This window comes from Paramisgurnus dabryanus, chromosome 5, assembly GCF_030506205.2.
Source record: "Paramisgurnus dabryanus chromosome 5, PD_genome_1.1, whole genome shotgun sequence".
Taxonomy (NCBI): domain Eukaryota; kingdom Metazoa; phylum Chordata; class Actinopteri; order Cypriniformes; family Cobitidae; genus Paramisgurnus; species Paramisgurnus dabryanus.
In genome coordinates, this window is record NC_133341.1 from 32562961 (window position 1) to 32576543 (window position 13583).

At 36.8% G+C, this 13583-nt stretch overlaps 1 protein-coding gene across 2 annotated transcripts in view; it reads right to left on the reverse strand.

The window, feature by feature from the left end:
- The window catches only part of rnf43 (ring finger protein 43), a 108652-nt gene that overhangs the window by 26041 nt on the left and 69028 nt on the right, over nt 1–13583 (reverse strand). For both annotated transcript variants that reach the window (XM_065251114.1, XM_065251113.1), the window contains exon 2: nt 9862–9984. In XM_065251114.1, coding sequence (XP_065107186.1) covers nt 9862–9984 — 123 coding nt within the window. The remainder of the gene's footprint in view (nt 1–9861; nt 9985–13583) is intronic.

The window sequence follows — 13583 nt, forward strand, 5'->3', positions numbered from 1 at the left end:
GGTACCGACAGGAATGTGAGGGACTGTGGGTGTCTTGTCTGTATTATAGTAGTGGTCAGGGCATTTCTAGGTGGTTGTTAGTGGTCCAAGACAAAATAATCCACTCCCAGATTCCCGACTGTGGACGTCCCCTTCAGAGAAACTCTAAAGGATTCTTGTAACCCATTTTAACATCCACCTGGGGAAATCACAACCGTGATGACTTACACAAGCAACAGTGCACCTCTTCATAACAAACCACAACATTTGATTATTCAAACACATGCACAAACACAATCATGTTTACAAGAGGAAAACTGTCTGGTCGGAAATCTGCATTAAAGGCACAATATGTAATATCTGCCACAAGAGGACGCTAAAACAACAGTGTAGCTTGATGATGGGATGTTCACGTCATGAAATAAAGTTTTATAATAATAAGTTCACTACAGCTATACTCATTATAATATAAGCTCACAGTGTAGCATAACAGAGACGTGTTAGATGCTTCAAGTACTACTTCAGCATTTGGGTCAATGACATGACACGCATATTTTTGTGTCCGGGGGCATTATGTACTATAAAAATAACTTTAGTATTTTGGGTTCGAAGGTCCACACCAAACCATCAAAGGCACGGCCCTCCCATTTCAGCGTATTGTCGTTGTGTGCGCTTCTCCAAACAGAAGCAGATTTGTTTGCTCAGTACTTGCAAAAAGGTTTAATCCACAAAGAGGCGTTTTATAAAGGAGCAAGGGTTTAAGTGTGTTTTTTGTGAGGACATGAGTCAAAGCGGACAGGAAAAGACAAGAGCCGTGTGTCTCCACATGTAGATCTTTATAGTAAACGTTTGTCTGTGATGCTCCTTTAAAATTAAACACACTGTTAGCCCACTTTCAGTCCTTTACAAACTAAATATTACAAGAAAATCATGAGAGACTGTGTGTGTAGTGTGATTGTGTACAGTATGTACAGTAGTATGTAGTTTATGTGCATGTGTGGTACTGCTGTTGTCTGTGATATTACTTTAATGACATGTGTCACTTTTTTATAAAACCTATTTAGTTCAAATATATTTTCAGTATTTTTTAACAATAAATACACATTTTTGGTTTAGTATCTCAAACTTTGGAAACTGTCCTTACAAATTAGCTGTTAAAATGTTTTGGTGTTGAAATTATTACAAATTCAAAATAAGATACTTTGGCATTATTTTATGTTCGAAACCTATTCCTATTCACAAATTTCACAAATATCAGTAGTTGTTGGGATGTTTTAAAACTTTTATGGATGTTCTGAAATGTCAAGGTAGTACAGTACAACCACAATCATGGGTCTTTCATTAAGAAGTTAACAAGTAAGCCTATAAACAACAGTAAACATGATATCATATCATTCAGTGAACCACAGGTGGTCTTTATGGCTAAATGATAATAATTTGTAGATTCTCAAATACTGAAAAATAGCTACTTTAATGTAATGCGTAAGCTGTTACAGTTTCTGTGTCAGGTGGTACAACCGATGTAAAACTGAAGGTGTACTATTTTATCAAACACATTTATTTGTATTTTAAAAGTATATTTATGAATTTGATATCACAGAAAAAAGCTTATAGCAACATCCAAGTAGAAGTGTGTTAAACAAATTCATTGCAGAGGTCAGGTGGTGCAACCAGAAAGTCAAAGGGTGCAACTTCTATAAATGCTCCAAGAAATAAAAGCTAAAATATAAGCTAATAATCCAGCTAATTATTTTAGTTTTAATAAATGCAAGCTAATGTTGTCTATAATTGTTATTATACTTTAAAAAAGTATTATTTTTAAAAGTATAGTTCTTAAATGTTTATTTTATAATAAAGTTGTTTTACACTTTCAAGCTATTTTCAGGATTATAATTTAAAATGCAACAATCAGCATGACACAGGGATCGCATTAAAACTTCTCTGGCAAATAGCCTGAGTATTGGTTGTACCACCTGACATTTTTTTTAAATAAAAAAATATTGAAATGTACTGAAATGTTGTTCAATAAACAAAACTTTTGCTCCAGACTCAGAAATATGCATTAATTAAGATTTTTAAAAATACATTTTTAGGAACTTGTTTCGTCATTGACATATAAGGCATGAGCATGAAATCAAAGTACGGTATCACAGTACTGCTTTAAAATCACTCTCGCAATACTTTGATGTCATCCGATCGGTCTGCGCAGTGCCACACGCAGTCAAACACACCTATCAGCAAAATCAGAAACCAGGGAAAACCTGGTTGAGCATTGGTAAAAACTGCAAATTCTTTGAATTCAAACATTGTTGAAAACATTTAAGTACACATAAACAAAATGCATATACTGTGCTAGTTGTTTAGAATATTTTAATGCAAAAATCTTAAATATTGTGCCTTTAAAGGGGAAATCACCTGTGGTAAGACCTGTGGTGATCTCCAGACAGTGATGTCAACGTTCATTCAAAGATGACCGTGAGTCACTTCTATTTGTAACAAATGATTTGTTCTGTAACTGCATTCATAAAGAAAAATTTTAAAAACAACTCCTTCATCTAGTCTGGTTTTATGTGCATTCTTAAATATACACCATCTATTTACTGGGATTATCCAGGACAATTATAACTCAAGTCATTACAGTAAAAGGTTCAGTAAATGCAGTCAGATGCGGTCTTTAAGAGGTGAACATAACAACCAGGGATTATACACTTGGAAAAAACATAAACGAGCACAAAGAGCCTGTTCACACTGTGTGTTAGATGGGTTATTAACTGTACTTAACTTATTGAGACTTATTGTTATGTAGATTTAACTGAGTGATGTTCAGGGTGTGGTGGCCACATGCAGTGAAGCACATTCAATCTCAGCTCTCTTACTAAATCTTCTGAGATGCCCACACAGGAATTTTAGATACCCATCCTTCATACACTACTGACTTATAGGACCACATTTACTAACAGCTTACGCCAGCACAAACCACAAATAACAGAAGTCAGAATTTACTAAATTGATCTAGTTATTTTTGCGACTGACCTTATTACATATGCATTTCTAGGAGTTTCCCTTTCAGACCCTTTCAAATGATTCACGCAACATGATTTACTAATGTGATATTACTGGTATTTGTGACATTATTTAACACAGAAAAAGGTATGTCTTAAATCATTTTGTGCTTGAAATGGCTGAAATTGTAGCTGACAGAAGATGCATCAGAGAGCGTGTGGTAGATTTTTTAACACATTACAGTTTATTTGGAATTCCAGAGGAACATATTATTTTAAAAATATTGTTTGCCAAAAAATGCTATTTTTTATTTGCTGGAGGATATAAAAGAGAAGTGTCACTAGAAGTCGCACAATACCAGACATTTCAAAACTTAAAAACCTTTGTAAACCTATGGTTTGGTTAGCTGTGATGTCCGTGGTGCTGAACTCAAGCTCATCAGGTGTTAGTAGATCACCTGCACCTCATCCGCTCTGCTTATTTGCGACCCTGAACTAATTTGCGCTGCTCTTAGTAGATTGCGTTGGTCATTATGCAAACTGTGCCTGTGTTATTTAATTTGTGCTTTTTTAGTAAATATCCCGCAGATATTACCACTCCCATAGGCGTTTTTTTAGAAATTGCGCTCTTATGCTAATTTGCTCCGTTTAGTAAATCTGGCCCATAAGTCTTATTTGAAACACAAAAATCTAAGAATTAAATCTTTAATCAAAAAATAATAATTCAAACCTAAGGTATTATTGTTTATATCCATGACATAAAATGATTTCAGAATGCATTGAATTAAGCTCAGCAAAGATGGTAAAGGGAAATTATGATAATTTAGATAAGTTGTTATATGTGTTGCTGACTATGTCAAACTCACTAAAATAGAAACTTTGTGTCTGCTATGACAACCACATCTGAAATCTCTCACATCCAACAGCCGAATCCCATGGACGCATACAGAGCTTCTTTCCTTTCATACAGTACATCATGAGCTCACCATGAACTCCTTTCATCTTAGGCTCCTCTGTAGAGATGCCCAGCTAATCTTAGCTCAATAAACAACATTCTTGTCATGAGTACATTTTTCCTTGGATGCCAACATTTTGCCAGCCTCTCTCTCTCTCTCTTTCTCTCTCTCAAACAGAGATCTGAGGTAGAACAAGTGTGCCAAAAGCGAAGGAGGAAGAAGGGGTGAGAAGTAATGATAGCTGTCTTTCCCACATGCTCAGCAGTGTTGGAAATTTTGTGGTTAAGCTACCAATTACAATTTATGCATAAACAAATATAAAGCAGTACAGATCACAGTGAAAAACAGCAGCATTTCACCAAATATTATTTATAAAAAAATGTAAGCGTCGGAGACGATGGTGTAGTGGGCAGTTCTCGAGTTCGAATCCTGGCTCGAGGTCCGTACAACTCTCTCTACCCTGTCCTCTCCTTACATACTGTCTATCAAATAATGGTATATCAATTAAAATTACTTAAAGAAAATGTATGCTATAAATTATAATCTTGTGTATTGCTATAAAACAGAAAACGTGCAATACCAAACATAGATCTCACATCCGCCATTCATTTGTTTTATGTGTTATGTCAAAATACGAAAAACATTACACAACCATTTAACTATTAATGAACCTTACACCCAGTGGCGGCCAGTGACCTCTTTTTCGATGGCGCATGATGCGAAGCTCATCACAACATGTATTTAGCCTGTCGTGTGTGGGTCGTCATGTCAAAATATGTGTTGGGCACGCCCCTCGAAGAGAAGTCACCGGTCGCAACTGCGTACACCAGAAACAAATAAAATGCATTGCAAGTGTGCAGTCTTGTCCAAGAGTATGGAAGAAAAATAATGACAAAAGTTTTTGAATTAAAATAGCCTGTTGAATTGTACTACCTGAAAAAATTGCATTGTATTAACCGTACTTGAATTTAAATGCATTGTATTTTTATGTTTTTGAATTAAAACAGCCTGTTGAATTGTACTACCTGAAAAAAAATGCATTGTATTAACCGTGCTTGAATTTTAATGCATTGTATTTTTAGGTTTTGCATTTTTAAGGGCTGAAATTCAACATGCGTGTATATTTTCTGTATTAAAAATTCAATAGTCCACATTCACCTTTTAGATTTCACTTTAAAATATTCGGTCTGTTTAAAAATACAACGTAAAATATTCAGCAGGCAAGTTTCAGTCCATTTAAATTCGCGTCCAAAAATTCAAGTCCAAAAATTCAGTCGTACAGATTTCAACATTTAACATCCGGGAACTGCAGGAAAAGCAGTAGAGTACCGAGTATAATCTCATCTGCTGTTAATCGATCTGGCCAGCAGGTGGTGCACGTGTTCGCCAAAACTTTGTACATGTAAGATGATTTATCCACTGCAGTGATGAATGTTGGCTTTTATGTTCAGTTTTAGTAGAACAACTGTAATACACTCATACAGAGAGTGTATTGTTTGGTTATGTTATTGACAGGATACTAAACGGTTTTTAAATGCCATATAAATTAAATAGGGCCTTTCTGCCTGCTATTGGCTTCGTTTCTCAAAAGCTAAGTTGATTGTAGATTTTATTGGTGGCAATCTACCATCTTCTTATGCCTACGAGAAACGGACACGTTTTTGTAATTCGTCACCTCAGTTTATAAACCATACTCGGATTATTGAACTGTTCAAGTTACAAATTGTGCGCGCGGATTAATAAACCATACGCACAATTAAACAATCAGTGCTCTCAGATTTTCAATCCATATCCACAAATTCATAAACAATAAATAAACAGTGCACACGCTTTCGCAATGGTTTTGCAAACTGAGTCCACTACCGCAGAGGTCCCCAACCACGGGTCGTGGACAAGTTGCCACCGGTCGCAAGAACATCCTGAAAAAATGTGCATAATAGCTACGTTATAGTTTAATCAGGTGTTTTGTCCTTTACGAGCCGACTTCAAATAACATATCAATCCACTTCTATACAGGGCCGCGCTCTCTCTTTTTCTTTCTCTCTCTCTCTCTCTCTCTCTCTCTCTCTCTCTCTCTCTCTCTCCCTCTCTCTACCAGCGCATCGGCGATCACATTGCTGTCATTAGAGTTCAAGCATACAGTACTTCTAAAACACAATCGATCAAAGAATTGCAAAGGTATGACTTTATGAATAAAATGAAGACATTCATTTGATATCGCAAATGAAACTAATTGCAGGCAGGCGCGGAGCTAGATTGACAGCTGGCCCGCCCAATCAGAAATGAAAAATAAATAATACTCGGGACGTCGGGGTAGCGATTTTGCGAGCCCTGCATAGGTTTGTTTTGTAGAAAGACTTTCTTTAAAGTGAATTTCGTTTTGTATAAATTGTATCCTAATATTAATCAATGTTTAATCAAACAATTGCCTCGATTTAATAAATAAGAAGCAAACCAAGAACGTCTGTGGTGTGGATTATAGTGAACCCACTATATTTCCGCAGCCTATTCTTTCTGCTTTTAATGCATTTCTTAAATGAATGTCTCAATTACACAGTAGGCTTATAGGTTGTTATGATAGGCTATTTGTTGCTAAAAGCAATAGACTATATTGTATAAAGTGTAGCAATAAACATGGCGTGACTTAGTGCTGAGTTAGAGAGCTGGTAGGCTATCAAACAACATCACTGTGATCAGATGTTTCCTTTCTATTTTTTACCCCGCTGTCATATTTGTTGTGTGTTTATGTTATTGAGAGGAAAGCGCGCAGCACATATTTATAACGTATTGTTATTCAAAATACGTTTTCCACTTGCTTGCAAAAAAAGTTCTCAAAGTGATCATGGCTGAAAGCTGCTCGGGAATATTTTTTTCATTAGAACCATATAACGCAACATTCAACTTCTTTATAATAGTTTTTAAATAGTTATCAGGCTTACTTATAATTTTACTGTTTTTAACATAACATGCAATAGGTAAAATACACCATATGAAGTTGTATCCATGTCTAACTGTCCCGGGGCTATGGCGAATTCCTGTCGGGCTACAAAGATGTATCTGCGCCCTGCCCGTCGGAGGAAAAAATATTGTAATGGGTTTGCATTCTCTCAGATTTAGTTAGGTAATTATATTGTATGTAATTCGGTGTCATCTTGTTAGTTATTACTATCCCCACTAACAAGTGAAACTGTCAGGAAATGAAGTGAAAGCATAACTAAACCCATTATTCCTTTCGTGTTCACGTCTGAAATGCGCGCTCCTCGGCTCCGCTCTTTACGAGTACCCGCTTCTTATGGTCATCAAAAAGTATATTAAATGTTTATTTATTTGTCATTTCGTTTAACCTCAGAGTCAAACATTATTCTAGCAATTCCCTTTTTCTTTCTTTATTTAGTAAGTTAACTTAAATATCTGAGAACGAAAATATATTTTTAGTGATTTGTATGAAGAGAATATGATGTTAGAAGCTTTATTTTATAACACAAAATAGTGACTGCACACTCACTTGCAAAAATTATTTATTATAACCAACGTATCGGCAAATAGCCTTCGTCAAGGTATGTGTTCGCTCAGAGTGAAGCTTCATTTTAAGCATTTAGTAGCTTAATTTATTTAAACAGTTTTAATAGGCTATTTTAAAAAGTATTAGGTTTTTTGTGTTCATTTATATTTCTTGTCACTGTGTGCAGGTTCTTTTTTGTAGGCTATATGACAGCCCAATAATTTTTTTAACCAAAAAGGCTTAATTGTCATGTTGCATTACAATTTAAAGTATATCAATAATGTCAAAAATGTGACGTGCAGTTCGGGTGTTCTCACCAATACGCTTGTGATTCCTGAAGTTTTGACGAATTTTATAGACTTGTTATAGTTTCTTATTCAAAAGTGACACCCATAGATTCAGGTCCACCCGGACTTAATCCATGCCCACCCATATGTCACGTTCTGCATCCGCCACTGAAAGGGTGACTTCAGATGATGAAATGTAACCATTGATTTTTTTGGATGCTATTAGTCACCAACAAAAATTCTCACAGACACAGTTACATTTGTGCTATTGTAGTTTGGACGTGTTTATTATTATTCTGTAATATGGAAAAAATATAAATAATAAAAAAAAAATGTAGGGGTTGTCCTCGGTATTTGAAAAATCCTGGCTACGGCCTTAATGACAGCAATGTGATCGCCGATGCGCTGGTAGAGAGAGAGAGAGAGAGAGAGAGAGAGAGAGAGACAAAGAAAAAGAGTGAGCACGGCCCTGTATAGAAGTGGATTGATATGTTATTTGAAGTCGGCTCGTAGAGGACAAAACACCTGATTAAACTATAACGTAGCTATTATACACATTTTTTCAGGATGTTCTTGCGACCGGTGGCAACTTGTCCACGACCCGGTGGTTGGGGACCTCTGCGGTAGTGGACTCAGTTTGCAAAACCATTGCGAAAGCGTGTGCACTGTTTATTTATTGTTTATGAATTTGTGGATATGGATTGAAAATCTGAGAGCACTGATTGTTTAATTGTGCGTATGGTTTATTAATCCGCGCGCACAATTTGTAACTTGAACAGTTCAATAATCCGAGTATGGTTTATAAACTCAGGTGAAGAATTACAAAAACGTGTCCGTTTCTCGTAGGCATAAGAAGATGGTAGATTGCCACCAATAAAATCTACAATCAACTTAGCTTTTGAGAAACGAAGCCAATAGCAGGCAGAAAGGCCCTATTTAATTTATATGGCATTTAAAAACCGTTTAGTATCCTGTCAATAACATAACCAAACAATACACTCTCTGTATGAGTGTATTACAGTTGTTCTACTAAAACTGAACATAAAAGCCAACATTCATCACTGCAGTGGATAAATCATCTTACATGTACAAAGTTTTGGCGAACACGTGCACCACCTGCTGGCCAGATCGATTAACAGCAGATGAGATTATACTCGGTACTCTACTGCTTTTCCTGCAGTTCCCGGATGTTAAATGTTGAAATCTGTACGACTGAATTTTTGGACTTGAATTTTTGGACGCGAATTTAAATGGACTGAAACTTGCCTGCTGAATATTTTACGTTGTATTTTTAAACAGACCGAATATTTTAAAGTGAAATCTAAAAGGTGAATGTGGACTTTTGAATTTTTAATACAGAAAATATACACGCATGTTGAATTTCAGCCCTTAAAAATGCAAAACCTAAAAATACAATGCATTAAAATTCAAGCACGGTTAATACAATGCATTTTTTTTCAGGTAGTACAATTCAACAGGCTGTTTTAATTCAAAAACATAAAAATACAATGCATTAAAATTCAAGTACGGTTAATACAATGCATTTTTTTTCAGGTAGTACAATTCAACAGGCTATTTTAATTCAAAAACTTTTGTCATTATTTTTCTTCCATACAAGAGACGCAATAAGCTAGAAATTAAATTAAGGAAGTATATCGCTATCTGAAATATTGCCAAAGACGGCTTTACAGGGATGCAGGAAGTATGGCAAGGGAGACGCAGCGTCTCGTTCCCTTCTCAGGGAACAACAGTTACATACGTAACAAGAGACATTTTCATGTATCAAACACAACTATGCAAAAAAGCATTTTGGTATGAATCAACATTCACATACAGAAGATATAAGCATTTAAAGCGAACAGTTTAGCACGTGTGTTTAAAAAGTCTAGAATTTTTATGATATTATCCTACACTACACAGGGAATAATATGGATTTTTTTCCAGAAAACTTCTTGCATAAAATAGATTTAAAGCACTTTCAATGACCTGCATCTATGTATGTATATTTTCAAAAACTTCCCAGGGCCTTGAATTTTATCCCCCAGATTCACAAACTTTCAAGGATTTCAAGGACCCGTGGGAACCCTGCACAAATACTTGAAATAAAAGTGTTAGAAAACATGACTCTTTCTTACTTTACTGAGCAGTGGCTGACACTGGTGCACTTTACTTTCTGGACTCTCCAGTTTGACAATGGTGATGAAGGCCGACTCCTGTCGCTCATCCTCACTGTTGTTACACAGAGACAACGGGTGAGACTGGAAAAAGAGAGAAACAGAGATTTGTATACAGTTAGAAAAGTCAAGCATGACTCAGATCAAGAGTTAATTGAAAACAGTACAGACTTAATAGCACTTTATTATGTTTAATTGTTATTGGTCAATTGCAGCATTCTGTGGTCTTGTGCAAAACGATGCCAAAGTGACCGCAGGCAACCAATTTCTTACACACTTGTGCTATTAGCTCGCCTCATGTGGTGCTCTGCACTCTTTTTCACATTATTTTAAACCTCAAATCAGCATTTCAGGTTTATTTAGTAGTCACGTGATGTCATCATTATATGTCATTTTTTAGCAATAGCGACTGACTGATGGCAAATTCTCCCTCCATCAGTGTTTATAGTTTGTCCTGATTGGGTGAAACAAATGCAAATAATGAAATGCAGCTAACAATATACATCATGCCCTATGCAAGAAAAAAGCCACATTACACTTGATGTCTAATATAACTGGTGTAATGTGAATCATTCGCTGATAAAACTATAAGATGATGTCACTCATATGAAAAGTCAAAAGTGGCATTCAAATTTAACATGCACGCATACACGCACACTGAAGTAACTGTGTGTGTGTGTTTTCTCTTTTGACAATGATGATGAACAGATTCACCACCTCCTCTTCCTGTGCATGTGGGTGAACATTTGATTAATTGTTCTCTTATCAAGGAAAACCGAAAGAGAAACAACTCATGAAAAACGCCCATCCTTTTCTCCAGGAGCATAAAAACAAACTGAAAGTGAGAAACAAATATACCTAAATCCTAAAGGATTATTAGGAACACCATACTGATACTGTGTTTGACCCACATTCACCTTCAGAACGGCCTTAATTCTACATGGCATTGATTCAACAAAGTGCTGAAAGCATTCTTTAAAAATGTTGGCCCATATTTATAGGACAGCATCTTGCGGTTGATGGAGATTTGTGGGATGCACATTCAGGGCACGAAGCTCCTGTTCCACAACATCCCAAAGATGCTCTATTGGGTTGAGATCTGGTGACTATGGGGGCCATTTTAGTACAGTGAACTCATTATAATGTTCAAGAAACCAATTTGAAATGATTCAAGCTTTATGACATGGTGCATTATCCTGCTGGAAGTAGCCATCGGAAGATGGGTACATGGTGGTCATAAAGGGATGAACATGGTCAGAAACAATGCTCAGGTAGGTCGTGGCATTTAAACGATGCCCAATTGGCACTAAGGGGCCTAAGGTGTGCCAAGAAAACATCCCCCACACCATTGCATTAATGAGAAATTGAGCAGGTGTTCCTAATAATCCTTTAGGTGAGTGTATAAACCTTATCAGCTCGACTCGTGCATATTAATTAGCAGTAGACCTCTGATTGGCTTAAAGACAGGTATATGGCTGCTATCCACAAAAATATTCAAATTCAATTCCAATAGCTGCAAATCCACAGGACAGAGCTCGTATTATTTGTTTCGCTTAAACAAAGGTGAACAAAATCTGCTACAAATGTATTAAATTATGCAATGAAATGTCTTTATGAGTAATCATATTTAGAGCAAATTATATATAACATAAACTTTATATTCATCTATATAGCTTTTTACCTAAATGTTACTACAAGGAATTCAACGTAAAACCAAGGGCCATTTACCACCTAAACCTCCATAAATTGAGAAATGAAAAATGCAAATTTATCGATGACCTTTTCAAGTACTGAAAAACGAACATCTTTCAGTCAAACAATTAATTAATCTCACCATATGAATAAATCAGTTAAACATGATGACAAAATCTATGCATTGCATTTATGCATTTAAATTCAAGCTAAACATCATGTGTATTAAAACACAATTCAAAGCAGCAGGTGCTTAATCTTCAACAATAACTCCTAAATCCCACAGAAATATAAAATCATGATGTTAACCTTTTATTTATCAACTTCAACACGTGCATAACCGTGTGCACAACTGTGTATTCGTGTAACCGTGTCAGTGAAAATAATTCAGAACTTAAACAAGTGAAGTCAATTTCTGGATGCAATTAAGACCGAATATGATTTCATTGCGGTTAAAGGAGTTGTTTGTCCTTCCAAGTGTGTGTTTATGTATATAAAAATGCAATGTTTTAATCCTTCATGACTCTGATTCTACGAGTCAAAACCAAAAGAAGTCATGCTATTTATTCTTGATATTACCCATAACACCTTGCACTTTGATTCAGTTCAGGCCGAAACATAACACGTTTATTATTTGGTAAGTTCCCATCACCAGTGAAATACATACTTTTGGCGTGTAGCACAAATATGCAAATTGGGACGCAGTAATTGAATAGATCAACTTCTCGTGGTGGGAAGATTCTCGTGGGACACATCGGTTGGCCGTGACCCACGTTACCCTGCTCTGGGGGTTGAGCGAGAAGCCCGCCAGAGTGCCTCATCCCACCCATCCGAGCGGAAATCCCAACGTGAAACTGAGCCAGGCGGTGATGGTGGGGGGGGGTGACATCAGCACCTGGCACATCAGCAGAGAGACACTGACGTCATTCAGAACGATGGGCTGGTGTGTGTCAATCAAAACAAAAGAACAAGAGAAGAGAGAAAGAGAGAGAGAGACCCTGATCATATTATATTGATGTATATGAGTTGATTTACATGCTATAAATTTCATTTATATGTGATCTACTGTTGGTTAACCATTACTTCTGCATCTGTACGAAGTCAGATCAAGTTATTAAACATGTTTTTAGGTAAACTTTTCAACTATACAGCAGGTAGAACCAAACCTTCACCCATCGCTTTGACTTCGCATATAAAAGTTTGGCTACACCAGGTGGAGGATTTCATAGCCGTTAAACGGCATCTGTTTTCAATGCACCGGCACTAAAGCGATTCTTCACTCGAGTTGTATCAGTAAGTGACGGCCATAAAATTCCAGGCTTGAAGTTTCTACCCAACTGTTTTCGTACCAACCTCGGCCTTCAAACGAGAAGAAAGAGAAGTCGAGAGCCTCCCACAAACCTCCTCTCACGAATAATTACTGAAAGCGCCGTCTTAATCAATTCTCCTGCCGGAGGTTTCCGAGCCACCGTTTGCGTCTGGCATAACCTAATCATTATCTCTGACCTGCGTATGCCAACTGTATTTACCGTCTGACCGAGTCTATCATCTCCGCAAGGTATTTTTATCTCACAAAGATAAAATAACACGGGTTCCAACCCCAAGAGACACATCTCCACTCGGCTTTCGATTTCAAAGGCCGAGAGCTATAAAAGAAACCGTGGCAAGCACAAACAGATTATTGACAATAGTGCGAGCCATCCATCTTGTCGGTCTAAACCACAGACCGGGTTGGACCGACATGATTCAGGCTTTGTAGTGGCATATTAAGACATTCCAGTGCCATCTCTACCACAGTCAGACGGCTAAAAATACTCAAGATCGACCAGCCTTGAAAACAAACAGAGCAGAGATAGTCAATAAATAGCGGCTGTGGCGAGGACGTCTTTTTTCCTCCGTCGGCTCCCTGGAAAGTCTTTCATCCTTTGCCAGTAAAGATGCTCGTTCATGTTTTGCCAGGCGCGCACGAGAGTCTCTCGCTTTAGATCAGA